The following is a 23,134-nucleotide window of genomic DNA, read 5'->3' on the forward strand; positions in this document are numbered from 1 at the left end:
GGTCAGGAGTTCGAGACCAGCCTGGCCAGCATGGTGAAACCCCGTCTCTACTAAAAACACAAAAAATTAGCCAGGCATGGTGGCACATGCCTGTAGTCCCAGCTACTCGGGAAGCTGAGGCAGGAGAATCGCTTGAACCCGGGAGACGGAGGTTGCAGTGAGCCAAGATCGCGCCACTGTACTGCAGCCTGGGCAACAGAGCAAGCTCCGTCTCAAAACAAACAAACAAACAAACAAAAAACAAGTGTAGGGCTGGGCATGGTGGCTCATGTGTGTAATCCCAGTGCTTTGGGAGGCTGAGGAATGAGGATCACTTGAGGCCAGGAGATCAAGACCAGCCTCAGCAACAATAGGAAGGCCCATCTCTACAGATTAATTAGCTATGGTGACGCATGCCTGTAGTCTCAGCTACTTGGGAGGCTGAGACGGGAGGATCATTTGAGCCTAGGAGTTCAAGGCTTCAGTGAGCTATGATTGCACCACTGCACTCCAGCCTAGGTGGCAGAGCAAGACCTTGTCTCAAAAACCTACACATACATAAAATGACCATGTGACACATTAAGTTTCATTAGCTCTGGTAATTCTGCCTTGATGTCTTCATTCACATGCCTGTTGCCTCTTGATCATATGATGACGGGTACATTTCCTGGCACAAATCTGTGATCAACTCAGGAAGAAGGCCAAATGTGCAGGTCAGCCAAATCTGCCCCTACAGTGCTTTCCTGAAGCTCCACTTGGTGACCTCCACTTAACTAACTGGTCAAAACTGGGTCCTATGGCCCCTAGCTGCACGGGAGTCTGGGAGGTGAGTATTTTTAAGTAGACACATTGCCGTGCCGACAAAATCAGTTCTGTTGGTCAGGAAGGAGAGGGTGAATATTATGTAGACTGCTAACAGTGTCTGCCTCCCCTTTCAGATTATTTTCTATGTGTACAGAGATATAGATGATTGATTGATCAATAGATAGATAGATAGATAGAGTATACCTGTATTTTTTTACAGAAATTCATACTGCTTTATAATGTCTTTAAGTGATTCACAAATACTCAAAACCAATTAGTAAGAAATTTTTTTTACCTAAATTGACATGTTGACCAACTTTTACTACTGAGTAAACTGCATTCAGCTAAATAATATGCTCTTTTTTTATTGTGCTTAAATATGCTGCATTTTTTAGTAGCAGAAACTTCTTTCAAATAAATAATCTCCATCTGTAACACTGATGAAAGCCGGGTTCTCTGAATGAGTATAGGTGGATGTGAGGAGCCCTTGCTCTCCTCTCTCCCCAGACCCCAAAGCGTTTCTGCGGAACTCAGTATAAACAGCTCTGTCTCAGCAGGTTGTTGGACAAGATACCCTCTAAGATCCTTCAGCCCACAAAGGCTTCTTTGCAACTGAGGGGCCCGAGAGTAGGCTGGGTGGCTCACACTGCAAGCAAGGGGAGGGGAAGCCCAGGCCAGCAAGAACAGGCTGGGAAGCAGCTGCACTGCCAGGCCCTGCACACTGAAGCCGCTCCACTGAGGGCCTTTCTTCAGGCATTTTTGCAACAGACCAGGCAGTGCTGGCCCACAGGCCAGACGCAGTTTCCCCATCCACTGGAGAGGAAAAATGCCAACCACTTTAAATTATTTTCCAGGTTTCTGTAGTTTAAGGAGATGAAATAACTGGCAGAGTCTAAAATATTCTCGAATACGTGACATGTTCTGTCATTTCCAGGAAGACATTGGGAGGAGCGAGCTCAGATGACCGCTGACAGTGGGGAAGTGGAGGCAGAGGACTAGTCACAGGCTCGAGAAAACCCGCATGTTGACTGTTTCCCCTTTTCCAGTTGCCTTCTTAGTGTTTCTCTGTGGGAGGGCTCAGGGGTCCTCTGGCATGAGGGACAGGAAAAAGAGAAGGCAAGAGTCACCCTGGAGCACCGTGATGAGAGCGTGTAAAGCCGACCCTAGATCCTCCTGGATCGGGGAAGTGGGGTGGAAGGGAAGTTACAGTGGAAGCAGACAGCAGTGTTAAGTGGTTGCAGTGAAAATATCCTGCCTTGGTAGATTTCTTTAGAGACAGAAAAGGCGACGCAACTGCATTTTAGTTTTTATTTACGTGGCTTAGTTACATTCCATTTCCCCCAAGAAGCTGGGTGCCTCCCACTTTCTCACTCTCCCAGGCTTTTTCCCTTTCACTCTTCTTTCCATCCCTCCCCACCTCCTAGTCAGGGCAGGGTTTTTTTGTTTTTGTTTTTGTTTGAGATGCTCTTGTTGCCCAGGCTGGAGTGCAATGGCGCCATCTCGGCTCACTGCAACCTCCACCTCCCTGGTTCAAGTGATTATCCTGCCTCAGCCTCCTGAGTCACTGGGATTACAGGCATGCACCACCATGCCTAGCTAATTTTGTATTTTTAGTAGAGATGGGATTTCTCCATGTTAGTCAGGCTGGTCTCGAACTCCCAACCTCAGGTGATCCACCCACCTCGGCTTCCCAAAGTGCTGGGATTACAGGTGTGAGCCACTGTACCCGGACCAGGGCAGGTTTTGACCCCACCTGTCACTTCCCTGACTGAGAACTGTCTCAGGGTCCAGTGAGGCTCACTGAATCCCGTAGGCACTGGCCCTTTTTTTCTTCCTCTCCCTGCCTAAGATACTAGATAAACGCAAAGGAATTTTCAGCAGAAATCAAAGATGAAATTCCAGTGTTCAAGAAGTTTGGTTTTTTGTTTTTTATTTTATTTACTTTTTGTTCTGAAATAATTATAGATTGATAGGAAGTTGCAAAAGTAACACAGACAGTTCCCAGGCGCCCTTCACATAATTTCCCCTGGTGCTAGTATCTTATGTAATTTATAGCATAATAATAGCAAAACCAGGAAGCTGACATTGGTATCATCCACAGACTTTATTCACATTTCACTAGTTTGACAGTGATTTCCTTTTTAAACAGTTTTTCTTAAGTATTAACATAATAGTAACCATGTTACAAAAAATTGTGGCAGAAAAAAATATTCTTAGTTCTACTGTCCTGTAGAGCCACCCTAATCATGTTAAGGTTCATTTCTTTCCAAGGTCTTTTTGTGCACTTTTAGCACAATTGAAAGCATTGTTTAGCTGGACACAGTGGCGTGCACTTGTAATCCCATCTAGTGGAGAGGCTAAGGCAGGAAGATCACTCCACTGCACTCCAGCCTGGGCAACATGGCAAGACCTTGTCTCGAGGAAAAAAAAAAAAGCATTCTTTATGTACATTATTATAACCTGATTTTTATTTAATGTTTTAAATAAATATATTTCTGCATAACCTGTTCTTTATCATTGTACATGGCTATATGATATATATATCAAGTGAATATGCCATGTTTTACTTATTTACTCCCCTGTTACTAGACATTAGGTCATTTCAGTTTTACTCTATAATAACTTTATAATGAACAACCTTGTTTATCTTACGCTTTCCATGTTTTGGATTCATTCACTCGTATTTACACTCAAGGATGTGTGAACATTTTTACAACTCTTGATAAAATGCCAAATTGTTTTCCAAGAGTTGTCTCAAATTTCAATCTCCCTAATTAGTGTTAATCGTTAAACTAGTGTTTTAAACTATCGGGAGCAGTGGACGGGATCGTTTTTCTGTCATTCTTATAATAGTTAAAGAATGCCACCTTGTTTTGTGAAGTTGTAGTTTCTAATTTCTAGTAAAGTTGGTCTTTTTTGTTTCTTCTACTTACTAGTAATACTTTCTATTTTGTGACATGGTGGTTTGAATTCTTTGCCCGATTATCAATTTAGTGTTTTACTTACTGATTTGTAGGAGCTCCTTAGCTATGAAAATGTTAACCTTTAATCTGTTAAATTTGCTTCAAATACTTCTTCCAAGTCTGTTGTTTGCCTGTTGATTTGGTTTATTTTTAACATACTGCGCATGTGGAAATGTTCATATTTTTATGAAATCAAATGTCCGTCTTTTTTTCCCTTCTCATTTTTACAAACCCAGTCCTTTTCAGAGATGTGATGCGTTACAGTAGATCAGCCGCTTTCTTCCTTTTCCTAGGGTTTGACTTTGTTTTAATTTATACTGCTAAATGGTGTGATACACAAACCGTTAGCAAAAAAAAGGGTTTTTCCCCGCAATTTCTGTTTACCTGAATAATTTGTGACATGATCCTTCCTCATTTATTTGCAAAGCTTCTTATCATTATAGAGTAGTTTATTCAGTGTATTCTGCTTGACTTCTAGCTCAGCTCTCTAATAGATATTTCTCCAGCCCTTTTTTCTCTTTCCTTCCACCAGATCATGACCAACACGGGGAAGACAAGGCGGAAGGGGCTGGCTAATGTGCAGTGGAGCGGGGATGAGCCCCTGCAAAGGCCCGTCACCCCCGGCGGCCACAGAAACGGGTACCCAGTGTAAGTCAGGGCTAAAGGAAGCGGGAATTGACTTTCTTAAGCTTTGTTTTGATTACAGTGTAAGATGTATGTATTTTTAAAATTCAAAATAAAGCATTCATTTTGAAAAGCATTTATCTCTTTATTTTGGGGGGATTTTTGGAGGGAAAGAGGTTGAGTCCTTCTCCCTTCCCCCAGGATTTTTTTATTCCAGAAGGAGAAGTGGTTGGATTACAGGATCTCCAGGGCCACTTCAGAAGACAAATGTTGGCCAGAGTAATTTCAAAAGAAGGGACCTGAAAGGAATCGGGCTCTCTCCAGAAGGACTCCTGTCGTGCCTTTTCTGTGGCCTCTCGTCGCAGCACCAAGCCCTGTGTTGGGATTGGAATGTTACAGTTTAAGACTCGAAATCAATTTATTTTAGATGACTTTTTGGAACAACTGGATGCTGTTTTAGCTGCCGAGCCTTATTCATCTTCCATAGCCTTGCTCGTACCCCATTTATAGAAATGAAATTTTAGTCTAGTTACGTAGAGCCTCTGGTCTCCCTGGGGGCCTAGACCCCTTGTGGGCTAGGGAGCCCCAGATCAGACAGTCCAGTGGGTGGTAGAGAAGCCACTTCTGTGGTCTGGGTGGCCTCTCTTTTCCTGTCTAGAGAGAATATTACAGCAAAATATTACAGAGAGCAGGCTAAAAACCTCCATATATTCATTCAAAAAATAATGGCCATGTAATTTTTAAAAGAATATACCGTGTTTTACTTAGTTATCCCCTGAAACTGGGCACTTTATTTTTTCCAGTCTTACTCTATTGCAATTTTGTAATGAACAACCAGGCAACGGAATTGAGCAACAAAACTCAGAAATGCCTGCCCTCATGGAGCTCTGTGCTGCCACGGACACCAGGGACACCAGGCAAGACAGACCCAGCTCCTTGATGAGTTCTGTTGCCCATCTGGGATTTGTCCTATAAATGTTTCAGGGCCCGTGCCATAGATGAGTGCTCTGAGATCTGTTTGGTTTGATTTCATAATTAGGTATGATATGCTTGTATTTCTAGGTGTTTATTTTTAGTTACTGATATATAAACTAGTACATGCCCTTTTCTCTCTTAAACTTACAATCAGTGTTTTTAACCTACAGAAAAGTTAAAGAATATTACACTGAAGATGGCCGGGCGTGGTGGCTCACACCTGTAATCCCAGCAGTTCGGGAGGCTGAGGCAGGCAAATCACAAAGTCAGGAGATCGAGACCATCCTGGCTAACATGGTGAAACCCCATCTCTACTAAAAATACAAAAAATTAGCCCAGCATGGTGGCAGGCACCTGTAGTCCCAGCTACTCGGGAGGCTGAGGCAGGAGAATGCCGTGAACCCAGGAGGCAGAGCTTGCAGTGAGCTGAGATCTCGCCACTAGCACTCAGCCTGGGCGATAGAGCGACACTCCGTCTCAAAAAATAAAAATAAAAAAAATTACACTGAAGAGCTTTCAGTTAACATTTGTGTGCCCTATCTCTCTCTCTTGCTCTCCTTCTGTGTGTATGATACATAATTTACATGCATATACATTTTTTTGCTGAACTATCTGAGAGAAGATTGCAGACTTTTGCACATAACCCCACTATCACAGCTAAGAAATTTGACAGTAATAATATGGATATAGTATTATAGTATTCCTTAATTGTCCCCTAAAGGTTCTTTACATCTGAGTGGTTTTGGGTCATTTGGTTTTCATCCAGCAATACGGCCAGTTACCAATTACTAGTAAATCTAGTTGATAAATATAATACCTTTTTAAATGGAAGTAGCAACAGGAACTAATAAAATTCCTCTTGGCTTGACATGGGAAAGAGGACACTGAATCATTGTCTTAAAAGTATTTTTCAATTATTTTTTAAAATAATTAAAACCCTGCTTTCATGAGAGGCAACAATGACATAAGGCTATTTTAATCAGAGATAAGGATAGGGAATCTAATAAATGTGGGGCTAACCAGTGGGCACAGTTAATTCTTGGGTCAGGTGTTCTTCTTTGTAGAGAAATTTGAGGATGTTTTCCATGCCTGGGAGCACATCTATCTCCCCTCTGATATGTGGGGGTGGCCCCATCAAGATCTTTGGCTGTGGCAAGCTGCCAGGTAATGAGGGCAGCTCATTTTCCTGAAACCATGGAACTTCCCACTATAATGATGCAGTCGCCCCGTCACCAGCTTCCCTTATCAGGCCTCAACAAACATTTTTATCACTTCTCTGCCATATGGTGTTCTCATTGCTGGGGTTGCAGAAATCAATAAGATGTGACTCCCTGCCCTCAGAAGCACACAGACCAAGCTGTGTGGTAGGGAAAGAGGTGGTCAATGGAATGCAGTGGGCACTCTCCCCAGCGCATGGGTACTCCAGATGGGCTACACGATGCTGATGTGCAAGATTTGCAGTTCTGCCTTTGCATCTCGAGCTCACCTCTACAAAGTTTGAATGCTGGGGGTCTTGGACATCATCCTCTACAGATAAGAGACTACTATATGTGATGTAAGATAGGCATCCTGGCTTATTTTTCTCCATGTAGAGAGCTACTCTTCTCTACACCACCTATAAACAGCTCATTATTTCTCCACTGATTCAAGGTGCCACTTTAATTCTATATCCCCTCCAGTCACCCTAGCTCTCTATTTTGACACATTGTCCAGTTGCCTGTTGCCACACCAGTGTTTATTGCACAGATTCTTAGCATATCTAAATATTGCATAGAAAAATCCTCTCTCCCTGCCTGACTTTGGCTTTCTCTTTCAGAGCTGATTTAACTATGTAGAGACCTTTATTTTTCTGTAAGCATTTAAAAATAAGTCTGGCAACTTCCTTAAAAAATCCTTTTAGGATTTTGATTAGTATCACATTAAATTTATGTAATGTTTTGGAGATGATTGAAATCTTTGCAATGTTAAGTCACTGTGTAGCATTACATCATATTAATTTTATATGTTAAGACAGAATAATGGTCCCTCAAAGATGTCCACATCCTAATCCCCACAACCTGTGACTAAATGACATTACATGGCAAAAAGGACTTTGCTGATGTGATTAAGTTAAGGATCTAGAGATGGATGATTCTGGATAATCTGGGTGGGCCCAATGTAATCACAAGGGGCCTTACTGAAGGGAAGCAGGAGTGTCAGAAACAAAAGGAGGTGTGACAACTGTGTCAGAAGTCTGAGTGATGCAAGGCCATGAGCCGAGGAATGCAGACACCCTCTAGAAACTGGAAAAGGCAAGGAAATAAATTCTCTCCTGGAGCCTCCAGAAAGAATGCACCCCTGTTGACCCACTGTAAACTCTTGACCTCCATAATTGTGAGACAAGTTTGTGTTGTTTTCAGTCACTAAGTTTGTGGTAAGACTGCAAATTATGAAACAACTACAGGAAAACATTGGGGAATGTCTCCAGGACATTGTTCTGGGCGAACATTTCTTGAGTAATACCTGACAAGCACAGGCAACCAAAGCAAAAATGAACAAATGGGATCACATCAAGTTAAAAAGCTTCTATAGCAAAGGAAACAATCAACAAAGTGAAGAGACAGCCCACAGAATGGGAGAAAATATTTGCAAACTACCCGTCTGACAAAGGATTAATAATCAGAATTAAAAAGGAGCTCAAACAACTCTATAGGAAAAAGTCTAATAGTTGGATTAAAAAAATGGGCAAAAGATTTGAATAGACATTTCTCAAAAGAAGACACATAGATGACAAACAGGCTTATGAAAGGGTGCTCAGCATCATTGATCATCAGAGATGCAAATCAACACTACACTGAGATACCTTCTCACCCCCGTTAAAACGGCTTATCTCCAAAAGTCAGGCAATAACAAATGCTGGCAAGAATGTGGAGAAAAGGGAACCCTCATACACTGTTGGTGAGAATGTAAATTAGTACAGCCACTATGGAGAACAGTTTGGAGATTCCTCGAAGAACTAAAAATAGAGCTACCACATGATCCAGCAGTCCCGCTGCTGGGTATATACCCAACAGAAAGGAAGTCCATGTGTCAAAGATAGCTCTGCACCCCATGCTTGCTGCAGCACCGTTCACAGGAGCCAAGATTTGGAAGTAGCCTCAGTGTCCATCAGCAGATGAATGGACAAAGAAAATGTGGTACATATACAAAATGGAGTACTATTCAGTGCAAAAGAATGAGATCCAGTCATTTGCAAAACATGGATGGAACTGGAGATCATTATGCTACATGAAATAAGCCAGGCACAGAAAGTCAAACATCACACATTCCCACTTACTTAAACAATCTAAACAATTGAGCTCATGGAGATAGAGAGTAGAAGGATGGTTACTAGAGACCGGGAAGGGTGGTTGGTTGGGGGTGGTGGCTAGGGGAGTTGGAGAAGGTTAATGGTGCCAAAAAAACACATAAAGAATGGGCCAGGCATGGTGGCTCATGCCTGTAATCTCAACACTTTGGGAGGCCAAGGCGGGTAGATCACTTAAGGTCAGGAGTTCGAGACCAACCTGGCCAACGTGGTAAAACCCTGTCTCTACTAAAAATACAAAAATTAACCAGGTGCGGTAGCGAGTGCCTGTAATCCAGCTCCTCGGGAGGCTGAGGCAGGAGAATCACTTGAACCTGGGAGACAGAGGTTGCAGTGAGCTGAGATCACACCACTGCAATCCAGCCTAGGTAACAGAGTGAGACCCCCAACTTAAAAAAAAAAAATGAGTAAGACCTAGTATTTGATAGCACAACAGAGTGACTATAGTCAATAATAATTTAATTGTACATTTTAAAATAACTAAAAGAGTATGATTGGAATTTTTTTTACACACAGGATGAATACTTGAGGGGATGAGTACTCCATTCTCCATGATGTGATTCTTACACATTGCATGCCTGTATCAAAACAATTCACGTATACTATACATATATACACCTACTGTACCCACAAACATCTAAAAAAAAAAAAAATTGAGGGGAGTCTTGCTCTGTTGCCCAGGCTGGAGTGCAGTGGCACAGGCTTGGCAACTGCAAGCTCCGCCTCCCAGGTTCAAGCGATTCTCCTGCCTCAGCCTCCCAAGTAGCTGGGATTACAGGCACCCGCCACCACACCTGGCTAATTTTTAAATTTTCTGTAGAGAAGGGATTTCACCATGTTGGCCAGGCTGGTCTTGAACTCCTCACCTCAGGCGATCCGCCTGCCTCAGCCTCCCAAAATGCTGGGATTACAGGTGCGAGCCACTGTGCCTGGCCTTAAAAATTGAAAATTAAAACAAAAATATTACGGTACTTTGTTAGAACAGCAGTAGAAAATGAAGACAACCATCCTGTGTGCAAGTACAGGATGACTCTCCAGTTCTTTAGGTCTTGTTTGATACATTTCCTTGCTAGGAGAAACCTGAGGCCAGGCATGGTGGCTCACACCTGCAATCCTAGCACTTTGGGAGGTTGAGGCAGGAGCATTGCTTCAGTCCCAGAGGTCGTGGCTGCAGTGAGCTGTGATTGTGCCACTGCTCTCCAGCCTGGGCAACAAAGTGAGACCCTTGTCTCAAAAAAAAAAAAAAAAGAAAAAGAAACTTCGTATGTTCAAGGCAATGGTGGGCATGTTCTTGAGGGAAGGTCAGGACCCTTCTCAGCCCTGGAGGTTGGATGTGTTTAATTTAGCCCAGTTTTTTAAATTTAACTCCCCTTGTCAATGATGATCTCAATGGGCATGCAATCCATTCCAGCCATGGGATCTAAGATTTTCCAACTTTTATGAAGGGCTTGAGAAACTCTGTACTTTCTTTTCCCCTTTTGGGCTTTGACTGTTGCTTGAGATGCTATGCTTGGAGGTCCTGCAGCCATCCTATTTGCACAAAGTGACAATTCTTTTTTTTTTTTTTTTTTTTTGAGACAGAGTCTCGCTCTGTCACCCAGGCTGGAGTGCAGTGGCACAATCTCGGCTCACTGCAAGCTCCATCTCCCAGTTCACGCCATTCTCCTGCCTCAGCCTCCCGAGTAGTTGGGACTACAGGCGCCCGCCACCATGCCCGGCTATTTTTTTGTATTTTTAGTGGAGACGGGGTTTCACTGTGTTAGGATGGTCTCGATCTCCTGACCTCGTGATCCGCCTGTCTCGGTCTCCCAAAGTGCTGGGATTACAGGCGTGAGCCACTGCACCCGGCCACAAAGTGACAATTCTAAGAACAAAAGCAAAACCACACCAGGAAGGCCAGGGAAACCCAGCAGAGAGAACCTGGATCTGCAGCAAAGTCACTCAGCTTTGCATTCCCCACCCTGTACTCGCTCCCTCTGGAATTCTGTTTATGTTGAATATTACATTTCCCTTACCGTTTAAACCAGTGGTGTTGAACTTTTGTTACTTGTAGTCCAAAACATGTATGGAACAAGTAAATATAAAGAAAATAAAAATTATTTATTCCAGCAACCAGAGAGAATTATGATCATCATTTTAGTGTATTACATTTAGTGTAGTTTTTTCCTACTTATATTTTTAGCAAACAAGAAAACTTTTAGTGTTTGTGTATGTGTCTACATGTATATATGGTTTGTTTGCAGTTTGATTTTTGTTTGTTTTCTTTTGCATTGTTGAACATCCTGTAAAAGATGATTTAATGATTTATATTATATTTACATACCCTAATTTATATAGCCATGCTGCCATTTCTGACATTCGTTTTTACTGATTTGGAGTTATTATATGCTTGGTGAACCAGTAAGTACATAAATATTCGTAACTAAAACAAAAAAAAAATGATGACCCTCCCTTCACCACCAGCACCCTCTGGTATCCTGTTGCCAGGAGTGTGGATACATCTAGAATCTTAGTCCTCTTGAGGACACAATGACAGTATGTATTGCACACATTCAGAATACCAGGACTTTTTTGGTTTTGTTTTAAGACAGCATCTCGCTCTGTCACCCCGGCTGGAGTATAGCGGCACAATCACAGCTCACTGCAGCTTGACCTCCTGGGCTCAAACCATCCTCCCACCTCAGCCTCCCAAGCAGCTGGGACCACAGGCATGCGCCACCACATCTGGCTGAATTTTTAATTTTTTGTGGAGACAGGGTCTCACTATGTTGCCTAGTCTTGAACTCCTGAGTTCAAGCAATCCTCCTACCTCAGCCTTCCAAAGTGCTGGGATTACAGGTGTGAGCCACTATGCCCAGCCCAGCCACTAGTACTTTTGGAGCCAGTAATTCCACTGCTAAGATTTTTTTTTTTTAACAGTCTTGCTCTGTCGCCCAGGCTGGAGTGCAATGGTACGATCTCAGCTTCTTGCAACCTCGGTCTCCTGGGTTCAAGCGATTCTCCTTTCTCCTGTCTCAGCCTCCCAAGTAGCTGGGATTACAGGCGCCTGCCACCACGCCCAGCTAATTTTATTTTATTTTATTTTTTTATTTATTTTATTTTTAGTAGAGACGGGTTTTCACCATGTTGGCCAGGCTGATCTGGGACTCCTGACCTCAAGTGATCCGCCCGCCTTGGCTTCCCAAAGTGCTGGGATTACAGGCGTGAGCCACCGCACCCACTGCTAGGATTTTATACTGAGAAATAATCAGATGTTCACAGGATAGATAGATAGATAGATAGATGATAGGTAGGTAGATAGATGGATAGAAGATAGGTAGGTAGGTAGACATAGATATAGATAAATAGATAACCATATATACACACAAAAGGTTATTTGTTGCAATATTATTCATAAAATTAGAAATTACATTCCCAGGCCGGGCGCGGGGGCTCACACCTGTAATCCCAGCAGTTTGGGAGGCCAAGGCAGGTGGATCACAAGGTCAGGAGTTCCAGACCAGCCTGGCCAAGATGGTGAATCCCCGTCTCTACTAAAAATACAAAAATTTGGCCGGGCGCCATGGCTCACGCCTGTAATCCCAGCACTTTGGGAGGCCGAGATGGGCGGATCACAAGGTCAAGAGAACGAGCCATCCTGGCTAACACGATGAAACCTGGTCTCTACTAAAAATACAAAACAAATTAGCTGGGCGTAGTGGCGGGTAGTCCCAGCTGAGGCAGGAGAATGGCGTGAACCCAGGAGGCAGAGCTTGCAGTGAGCCGAGATCGCACCACTGCACCCCAGCCTGGGCGACAGAACGAGACTCGGTCTCAAAAATAAAATAAATAAATAAATAAATAAAATACAAAAATTAGCCAGGCACGGTGGTAGGCGCCGGTAGTCCCAGCTATTTGGGAGGCTAAGGCAGGAGAATCACCTGAACCCAGGAGGCAGAGGTTGCAGTGAGCCGAGATCATGCCACTGCACTCTAGCCTAGGCAACAGAGTGAGACTCCATCTCAAAAAAAAGAAAAAGAAAAATTACATTCGCAAAATAGGAGGCTGGTTATATAAATTATGATATATTCACACAAAAGAGTACGGAAGATGATGTTTTAGAAAAATATTGAATGACATGGGAAGAGCCTCACAATATATTGCTAAGTGAAAAAGCAGATTACGGAATGCTGTGAACATAGCATGCTGGCCATTTAGAGTGAACCCCAGCTAGAATTTTTAAGTGTATATTTGCATATTTTTAAAGATTTTTTAAAAAATCAAATGTTAAGTGGTTGTGCTTAGATATTGGGAGTGCAGGTCATTTATATATTCTATATATTTATCTAATTTTTCATGAAAAACACTTACTGGTTTTATAATCAAGGAAAAAAAGGTTGCAGGTAAACACATTTGCCTTATGCAATGGGGGCTCTCCCACCCCACCTCAGCCTAGCATCAGCTGCGCCTCCCTGGCCATTTTCTTCCCACCCAACCCTGCCCCCTTCGATGGTTCCAGATCCTTCTGTCTCCCCGATCTCTGTGCAATCCCTGGACACATCCTTTGCTCTGTCTTCATCCTCCCCTCCCGCTGCCTTCCTTGGGCCTCTTGACAGGCTCTGGGGCTGTGCCTTCCTCCCTCTCAGGCCCTCTCTGGCTGTGTCCCTGCCCCATCTTCCTCTCCATTCAGCCCTCCGTGGCCAGGCGATGACTTCCAGAGGGTATTTCTGCCAAGACCACAGGTGACCTTCCAGTTTCCAACCCCGGAGGACACTCAGGGCACATTGTCCCCACTCTTTCAGTTGCCGGCTGCTGACCCCTCCTAGGAGTCATTCCACCCCAGTCTCCATGTGCTGGCCTCGGCCTCTCACCCCCTTCCTCCCTGGAGGCCCCAGTGAAGGCCCTAACTCCATCCTGCCTGTTCCCTAGTTTCCACTACTCACTCATGACACCCACACTCAGCCCAGATGTCCCTACAGCACCCCAATTCAGCATTTCCTAGAACGACACAGTTGCCATCTGAGTCCCCTGCTTCAGGGCATGGCATGAGTGCCCGCAAACAGCCAAGCCAGAGTCCAGCAGGTTTGCACACTCCTCCCACCCCGTCCTGCCCACCACTGGCCTTCACGGCTCAGGGAGTTCCTCCTAACAGTGTTCCCTGCCACCGGCCACCTTCCACGACTGTGGATGGAATGATGTTTCTAGCAGGGAATGTCATTCCTTTGGTTCTCCATTACTTGGGGATCAAGTTTAAATCCGGGCCTCACAGACTGCTTCTCAATTGACACCCCTGCCACAAGCATCAGAGCCCCCCAGGACACCCTGCCCCCTCCACACTACTGTCGCACAGGTCTTTTCAGGAGAGGGAGGTAGGGGACATCCATATTTTGTGATGTTTTAAATCTTTCTGTAACAATGCAGCATATATATATACACACACACACACACACACACACACACACCCACCCCATATATAGATATATAGATTTTTTTCCCCTCTTCACCTTGCTCATGGTGTTACTTCTGCTGGAAAACCTTCCCTCTTCTGGCACCTGGCAGAACTGAGTTCAAAACTCAGAAAAGAGTTCAAAACTGAGTTGGCTAGGAGTGTGGTGGCTCACGCCTGTAATCCTAGGACTTTGGGAGGCCAAGGTGGTAGGATCACTTGAGCTCAGTTCAAAACCAGCCAAGTCAACACAGACCTCATCTCCATTTAAAGAAAAAAAAAAAAAGACTGATTGCCCACCTCGGGAAGACTTTCCTGCCCCCCTCAGGCTGGTTACATGTCTCCTTATCTTTGACTTTGGGTTGAGCCATGTGAATTTTTTTTTTTTTTTTTTTTTTTTTTTGAGACAGAGTCTCACTCTGTTGCCCAGGCTGGAGTGCAATGGTGCAATCTTGGCTCACTACAACCTCCGCCTCCCTGGGTCAAGCGATTCTCCTGCCTCAGCCTCTTGAGTAGCTGGGACTACAGGCATACATCACCACGTCCCACTAATTTTTATATTTTTAGTAGAGACGGGGTTTCACCATGTTGGCCAAGCTGGTCTCAAACTCCTGACCTCAAGTGATCTGCCCGCCTTGGCCTCCCAAAGTGCTGGGATTACAGGCATGAGCCGCCACGCCTAGCCAGACATATGAAATTGACATTCAAAAACAACCATTTGCAGGGTCCAGCCCTAGGCAGGCATGAGCTTGTCGTGTGTTCCCCACTGAGCCCTTGTTGGAGTAGGTGGCCCATATCTCCTTGTTGAAGGGGGAGCGAGGGCTCCGTTGCCTTACAGATAACTGCAGGGCCTTCCTCGGGGATCTGTGATCAAGGTTGACCCAATGAGGCTGTCCCAGCCAGCTGGCCCTCGCAACTGGCTGGATCTGGTGCAATGAAGCTCTCAGCACTTGTCTGCTGGGCGAAGGTGTCTCCCCCAGCTTGGGTGCCAACATGAGGCACTGCAAAGGAGCTGTTCTGCACACATCCTTTAGGTAGTGTTACAAGAAAGTAAGTTCTAGGCCAGTCACAGTGGCTCACACCTGTAATCCCAGCACTTTGGGAGGCCAAGGTGAGAGGATTGCTTGAGCCCAGGAGTTCGAGACCAGTCCTGGCAACATGGAGAGACCTTGTCTCTACAAAAAATAAAAAAATCAGTTGAGTGTGGAGGTGCCCATCTGTAGTCCCAGCTACTCCGGAGGCTGAGATGGGAGGATCACTTGAGCCTGGGAGGTCAAGGCTACAGTGAGCTGTGGTTGCACCATGGCACTCCAGCCTGGGCGACAGAGTGAGACCCTGTCTCTAAGAAAAAAAGAAGAAAGTTCTGCAGTCTCGTTCTTGGCCAACACTTGCCACGGCTGACATGACATGTTATGTCTTCTCTGGTTGGATTCATCCCTTCATTCATCTGCTTCATCCTTGGAGAAACCAGCAGATCCGTGCCTTACGTTGTTTGCTTGAAATGTCATGGTCCCATGTCACCCAGGGTCGTAACACGTAATTGTGTGTTAGGAATACACCACGCCATGTATCACTGTGAATACAGAAGGGGGCTAACAGGAGCAAGGGGAGGCTACTGCCTCAGAGGGTCAGCCTCCTGGCTCCTGCCAAGACCCTTTAAAAGGTCTGATATGCTAATGATGGTTTAACAAGACTTTGAGGCACCGCCCCCTCCTGTATTTGTGATGCTGCAGTCAGCAGTCCGAATCTCCTGGCTGGCTATACTTACTGCCGTTTTTCATGTTTTTCTCCAGGGTGGAAGACCAACACACACCTCCCCAGACAGCCCAGCACGCCAGAAACGGCCACCCGCAGGCCCTGCCAACCGCTCACGAGGCTGTCTACAGGGAGGGCAAGCCCAGCACCCCGGAGTCCTGCGTCTCCTCTTCATGTAAGAACGTGGGCAGCACACTGGGTCAGTTCTGGGATTGTGATGTCTAGAACCTACGCAAAACAGCAGCAGGAGTGGCAGACGCACGTCTGCTCCTGGGAAGCCCTCTGGTCTCAGCAACAGCCCCGTGTCACAGAGGCTCACAGGATTCCCAGCCCACAGCCAGACCCATGCTGGGCTGGTCCTCTGCGTCCCCTTCTCAGAGCACTGCCTATTGTCCCGTCTGGGAGCTCCTGGGGCAAGATTTCTGACTGGTGAAAGCCGGCTTTAATGTGAAACTTCGGAGGAGGAATCCCGGGCTGATGTTGATCTGTGACCCTGATTCTGATAGCTCAGATTCTGGTGCAGAGGAGGCCAGCCGCCTGCTGGAAGGCTGGACGGAGGCAGAAATGTGCAACTAAGAGCACAAACAACTCTGGGATCCAAACGCCTTTGAAACTTCCAGCTGAGTTAACCAGAGGCTGATGGGAGATAAAAGTATTTTTTAGATGCCAGAAAAAATATATATACTTTGAATCAGAAATGTACAAAGTATTTTTTTTTTAATTTTTGAAAGGAAATTAAAAGGATTATGAGCAGTTCAGATAAGACTCTAATTTCCATTTGAGTAGGAAAAACAACAGAGGAACGGGTTGGATTCCTGTCTGAGAAACATCTGAGAACTTGCATCTGCTCACAATTGGATTCAGACGCTTCCAGGCCCAGGTGCAGAGCGGTAGCCAGTGACGAGTCAGCAATGGCTGGGTTATTTGCAACCCCTGGGTCTCTTGGTGATGAGCAGTTTCAGAGGTTTTGCCAGCGTTGATCATCAGTTATTTTACATGTGCTTTACTAAAGCTGTAAATATTAATATGCTCTCCAAAGGTGAGCAGCTTAGTAATTTATCCAGAGATTTCTGCTGCCAGGGTGGAGGTCTTAGGGGGCGTCTAAAAAGTTTTGCCAATTTGACTGAATGCCATTGAGTTAAAACATTTCAAGTTCTTAGGCCTGGACTTCCTAAAAGGCTCCACAGTACATTCAGGGTAACGTAGCGGTAACATCCTTGCTTTACCAAAATGACCACTGAGAGGCCCTTTATTTTTGCACTGATTGGACGTGCCTTTGGGAAGCTGTCATGCTGTTACCTGCAGGGCGGAGGCACTTGAGGTTGGCACGGATGGAAATGGCCAAGGAGCAGCTGCCGCAATGTTGATGTTATTGTTGTTTTCAAGAACAGTTTACTTTAGCCCTGACAAAGTCTGGGCCCAGGCACATTCCGGGTTCTTGCATGAACAGGGTGGGCACCCACCAGGACACTCAGCCTTGGTGGTCACGGGCGGTTGCCAGTGCTTCTTCCTAGGGAGGCAGCAGCTGCCCACCAGCCCCCAGATGGACCGGCTGGAGGCAGAGCAGTGCTTTTCCCAAATCCCGCTGTCGGTGCCCCCATTAACCTGCCCCAAATGCTGAGACCATGTTCTGAGTGTCCCTTCCTTAAGCCTGCTCCTATTGGCTCAGCCTGGCTGGGACCCAGGACACAGACCCGCGCAGCCCTGCCCTTCTCCACCTGCCAGAGACCAGGAATAGTCACTGCCCTCCCTGGCCCTGCCAGGCCCGCTCTGAGCCTCAGGCCAACACCCCTAGTCCTCCTTTTATTTTATTTTACTTTATTTTATTTTATTTTGAAACAAGGTCTCACTCTGTCCCCCAGGCTGGAGTGCAGTGGCCAGTCATAGCTCACTGCAGCCTCACATTCCTAAGCGATCCTCCCGCATCAGCTTCCTGAGTAGCTGGCACTACACATGCACCACCATACCAGGCAAAGTGGTTTTCTATTTTTTGTAAAGACGAAGTTTGCTGTTGCCTAGGCTGGTCTTGAACTCCTAGTCTCAAGTAATCCTCCTGCCTGAGCCTCCCAAAGCACTGGGATTACAGGCGTGAGCCATCATGCCTGGCCCTCTTAGTCTCCTTTAAAATCCTTTTACTTGACAAAAAGTTCTTCCTTTGGAAAAACCAAGCCCCAGGTGCAGTTTCCTCTGGGTCATGAGTAAGCCTTTGCCACGCCTGGAGTAGATTCCATTCTGACCTTCTTTCAGACAGGCCTGCCCACGGCCTGTTGCGTCTCCCCAGTTGGCCTCCCTGCCCCTCTCCCTGTCCTGTCACCTGCCTCTGTCTAAGGGATGGATGGCAAACAGCCCTCTGCTTCTGTGCTCCATCTGGGCTTTGCAGATAGGGGGACTGCGGTTAAGTCCATTAAGCCAGGGGATGAATGAGGGGGAGGGGGATGAGCAGCAGGGACAGCAGGGAGTGGGCAGTGCTGGGCTGGGCATGGGCACCCCTGAGCCATGTTGCCTTCTGCTTCATTCCTTCCCTGCTCAGGAGCTTGCTCTGACTTCCTCCAGACAGTCCTGCTTCTCCATCCCTCCCCTCCACTTCAATTGATTGATTGATTGATTGATTGATTGATTGTAGAGAGAGGTGTTTCTCTGTGCTGCCCAGGCTGGTCTTGAACCCTTGGGCTCAAGCGATCCTCCCGCCTCGGCCTCCCAAAGTGCTGGGATTACAGGCATGGGGCCCTCTCCACTTCCCTTCTCTCACTCACCTTGCCCCAGGCCCATCCTGGCCCCAGGCAGTGCTCCCCACAGGTCTCCTTGCACACAGCTCGCTGCTGAGTCTGGCCTGTGCTGGGAACTAACGCCCCACCCAGAGACCCCGTGGAAACCCCCACCTTCACGCTGAGTTTCTTGAGGAAGAGCCTTTGCGCTTTGCGTTCAGTCAGCACCTCAGGGAAAACTCATGAGGAGGAACCTGTTGGACCCTCAAAGTGCTTGATCGGTTGAGTGCAGGCCCAGAAAGTACATTCTAGGCAAAAGACAGCCCCAAATGCCAACAGGAAATAGTTCCCAAGGGAAAAGGCCAATAATATGGCTTAGCATTTTGCAGAACATTGGCCTGAGGAAAGCTATTCTCATTTCCCCACCAACCAGGACTATCTTCAATATCAAAATCACATGCCTTGGGACTTCATAGCCCTGGGAGTTAAAATGCCCAGCCCTGTCTGAAATGGACCAGCAGGCAAGAGATACTACTGTCCCAGGAAGCCCCCGGTGCACACCCATGGCTGCCCCATCTCCTAGCTCCTGGCTGTCTTAGTTAGGGGGGTCTCCTGTTCTTTTTTTTTTTTTTTTTTTTTTTTTGAGATGGAGTCTCACTCTCTCACCCAGGCTGGAGTGCAGTGGTGCGATCTTGGCTCACTGCAAACTCCGCCTCCCGGGGTTCAAGTGATTCCCCTGCCTCAGCCTCCTGAGTAGCTGGGATTACAGGCATGTGTTACCATACCCGGCTAATTTTTGTATTTTTAGTAGAGACAGGGTTTTACCATGTTGGCCAGGCTGGTCTCAAACTCCTGGCCTCAAGTGATCTGCCTGCCCCAGCCTCCCAAAGTGGTGGGATTACAGGCGTGAGCCACCGTGCTCAGCTGGTCTCTTGTTCTTGGTGGGACCTCTGAAAGTCTTCAGTGTGGCCTGTGCTGGAGGAAGTAGGAGAGGAGAAGGGGACAGCTGAACCAAGACCACCTCATGGTCTTGGGACGCTCCAGCTCAGTTCCTCCTTTTTTATGACCACCCCGTCCCCTACGCTCACACCCCCTGGGAAGCTCCTGGTCCTGGTCCTAGAGGACTTGCCTGGCGTGGGCACAGCTTTGTGACTCCACACGTTGTAATGGGGTTCCCCTGCGTGTAGCCCAGCAATTCGGTGTGACTTCACTCAAGTATTCTCTTGTACACCTACGCTTTTTCTCCTGGCCTTATTCTAAGCACACTGAGCATGTGCCTCCTGTCCTGAAGCTCTATTTCTAGACCCAGATCCAGGTGGAGACCGCCCAGTGCCACCCGCTGGGTTCTGGTATCAGAAATAGATTCTCGTTTGGGTCAAAAGAGAATTATCTGGAAGTCAAAGCCCCTTGCTACAGGGAAACCTGCAGGGAAGATCCCTTTATATTTAAGATTAAACAGATCACATTGCAAAGCCACAGAGGAGCTGCTAAAATGAAAGAGCTGAGAGGAGCTTGGCCTAAGGGAGTCACGGATGCAGCCTCTGTCACAGTGTCGCTGCAGCAGTGACATGGACCCCTTCAGCTGTAGGAGAAGAGGAGAGGCGGGGTGGGGGAAGGGGTGCGTGGCATCTGAGATGCAGGAACATCTGTTCCCAGGCCCTTGGGGAGCCCTCCGTATGCTATGATGCTATCTGGGATTCTCCGTCTGCTTCCCCGTGAAGGGCTCCTGCATGTCCTGGGTGGCCTGGTTCTGGGTGGGCATCAGCTACAGCACAAGTCACTGGGAGGGCACTTCCTGGCCACCCTGGGTGTACCGAGGGGTTCAGCATTAGGGAGCCTTGGGCTGCTCGGTGAGGAGCACCCTACCTCTCAGGTTGTTGGTTTTAGCAAATTAAACTACACACCACCCAGTTACATTTGAGTTTCAGATAAGCAAATGGGCCTCCACATTCTGTCTGGGGGCACCTAGCCATGGCCCAGGGAGACAATTCGTTGTTCTGAGGGCTTTCCAGAGGCTGAGGGGTGCCAGGAAGGCTGAGCGGCCAGGGTGATCTGAACCTCCCTGGGCTGTGCCTGTCACCGCCAGCAGTGTGCCTGCCATCCCCCGCTACCTGGCAAGTTCCCGGGCTGCACGAGTAAACAAGTATCCCAAGCCACAGGCGCCAGGGAGCCCGCAGGGCCTGGCCTGGGGTGCGTGCTTTTCTTGGCTTTCCAACCCAGCCCAGGAGAGGGCATCCTTAGAGGGGCTCCAGAGCAGATGTGGACTGAACTTTCTCTCCTCCTCCCCAGCAGCCATCATCGCCAAGCCAGGAGAGTGGCTCCCAAGAGGACGCCAGGAAGAGCCTCGCCCAGCCCCCACGGGGACCCCCCGCCAGCCAAGGGAGGTGCCCCAGGACCCAGGCAGTGGAGTGACCACCAGGTAAGGGGGATATCACAAGGCCTCGAACCTGACTCTCGGAGCTCTGGGAGTGGGCGCCCCACACCGGATGCAGAGCACCCAGGAGACCTGGAAGGCTCCTCTGAGGCCCAGCCTCTGACAGGGGAGGCTAAGGAGCAGTGTCAAGATTCCCAGCGGAGTGCAGCCGCCACTCCTGACCACCTCGGAGGGCTGTGCTGCCTGAGAGCCATCAGTCAGACGGGAAGGACACGGCACTCAGAAGCATGCCCATGGGACTAGTTTTCAAAACTGCCAGGCGGACTTGTCCGGGGCTGGGTGATGGGGTGACTTAGGGACAGTGTCCTGTCAGCTTTTTGCATTTGGAGGAAGTGGGCTGTAGGGCAGAAAGATGGAGAAGGAGGTGAGTAAATGGTTTGGCTCAGAGGTCACTTCCTGAAACAGAAACTGGGCCTCCAGGCTGGGGCGTGGTGGCGCACGCCTGTAATCCCAACACTTTGGGAGGCTGAGGCAGGAGGATTGCTTGAGCCCAGGAGTTTGAAACTAGCCTGGGCAACATAGTGAGACCCTGTCTCAAAAAAAAAAAAAATCAAAAAACTAAAAAAAAGAAAAGAAAAAAGTGGACCCCTGAGCAGAAGAAAAAAAAAAAAAAAGTGTCCTCTCTTCCACTGTGCCACGTGAGCACAGACTGGCCCTGTGGGTTATTAGGGGTTCTTTAGGGTCTAGAAAGGACCTTTCCAATCTTGCCAGCTCTTTCTTTTGGATCTGGAGAAACCTGCTCAGGGAGAGGGGCCTGGCCTGGGTCTCAGACCCTGCCTGTCCCTGACCACCAGACATGCCAGCTGCCCCTCACCACTTCCTCCTGGCCATGAAGGAAGCCAACCTCCTGCGGTAAAATATGGGGCTGGAGCAGGATCAGCTTAGTTCTGGGGGCCCCAGGAGAGGACAGGCAGGAAGACTGAGCAGAACCTGCACCCACTGGTGGAGAAAATCGGAGAGAGAAAGAGGCAGGAAGAGAAATCAATGGGGAGTGGCAGACAGGAGGAGGATGTAAGAGAAAGGGGGCGCAGATGAGTGTGCTGAGCTTCCTTGGGTGGGATGGGCTAGAAGCCGAAATCGGAACTGTGGGAAGGATGGGAAGGACTTCAGGACCTGGGCTAGGGAAGGGTGGGGGCAGTCCCAGCTATCTTTAAGAAGCACAGGGGTCAAAGGTGGCTGCATTACTGGGGGAGGGGCCAAGCCTCTGGACTCCTCCAGTTCCACTGCCAACCTGCCTGGGGACCCAGGGACCTACCTCCCCTACCTGGGCCTCTTCCCCTCTTTCTGTGGCTGAAGAGGAGCTTGTCAGCCAGACCAGGGGTTCTCAGGCTCTCAGCATCCCCCTGAAATGGGGACTCAAAATGAGAGACCTCTGAGGAGTGGGCTAGAGCTATCTCATGCCCCCAGTCCAGACTGGATCCTCCCCTGCGGTTCAGCCAGGCCAAACCTACGCTTCCGGTATAGGCCACTTCTTTTTACTTCCTGCAAATGCTGAGTTCATTTCTGAGGCTCCCCACTGGGGACAGCCCTCTCTCCCCAGAAATAACTGTTTTCACAGTAGGTAGGCAGCCGACCCTGAGGGACCTCATTACATCAAGCACGGTTGCCTAGCTGGCCCCCCAAGATTCTATTGGGCACAAAGACCCCTCAGGGTCCAACCCAGAGGTGCCCTCCCCTTGGTGTCAGTCACTGAAGCCAGCTCTTATTTTAAGCCTGGGGGTTCAGTGTGAGGAAGAAGAGGATGGAAGGAGGGAGAAGTACAAGTTGTTCCATCTTCCCCTTCCTCCCTCACTGGCAACGTCATCTAGAATATTGCGGCATTCTAGATGGGAGATATATATATACCTCATATGTATATGGTATACCTCATCTAGAATGCCGTAATATTCTAAATCACAAGTGGCCATCTCTTGTCAGGCTGACTTCAGCCCCAATTCAGGTCTCACTGAAGCATCCCTTCCTCCTGCCTGACCCCAAAGTGCGGGTCACGCCCTTCTGCCAGGCTCACAGAAGCCACAGTCCCTCCACGGGGCGGAGACCCCACTGTGTTGTCATGTGGCTGCCTCTCACTGCCTCTCACTGCCTCAGAGACAAGCGCAGTGTGCAGGGCACAGAGAGCGTGCA

General features: G+C 47.6%; 1 protein-coding gene across 16 annotated transcripts in view; it reads left to right on the forward strand.

Moving 5' to 3' along the window:
* Nucleotides 1–23,134, forward strand: part of ARMC9 (armadillo repeat containing 9) — a 172,353-nt gene that overhangs the window by 138,410 nt on the left and 10,809 nt on the right. For 5 of the 16 annotated variants that reach the window (XM_016950685.4, XM_016950689.3, XM_016950686.3 and 2 more), the window contains 2 exons: nucleotides 15,910–16,046; nucleotides 20,866–20,995. In XM_016950685.4, the coding sequence (XP_016806174.1) occupies nucleotides 15,910–16,046; nucleotides 20,866–20,995 (267 nt within the window). Of the gene's footprint in view, nucleotides 1–4,278; nucleotides 4,504–15,909; nucleotides 16,047–20,865; nucleotides 20,996–23,134 lie in introns of those variants that run through there. The other 11 variants (XM_024355132.3, XM_024355129.3, XM_054680185.1 and 8 more) reach the window with 4 other exon arrangements.

This window comes from Pan troglodytes, chromosome 13, assembly GCF_028858775.2.
Source record: "Pan troglodytes isolate AG18354 chromosome 13, NHGRI_mPanTro3-v2.0_pri, whole genome shotgun sequence".
Lineage (NCBI taxonomy): Eukaryota > Metazoa > Chordata > Mammalia > Primates > Hominidae > Pan > Pan troglodytes.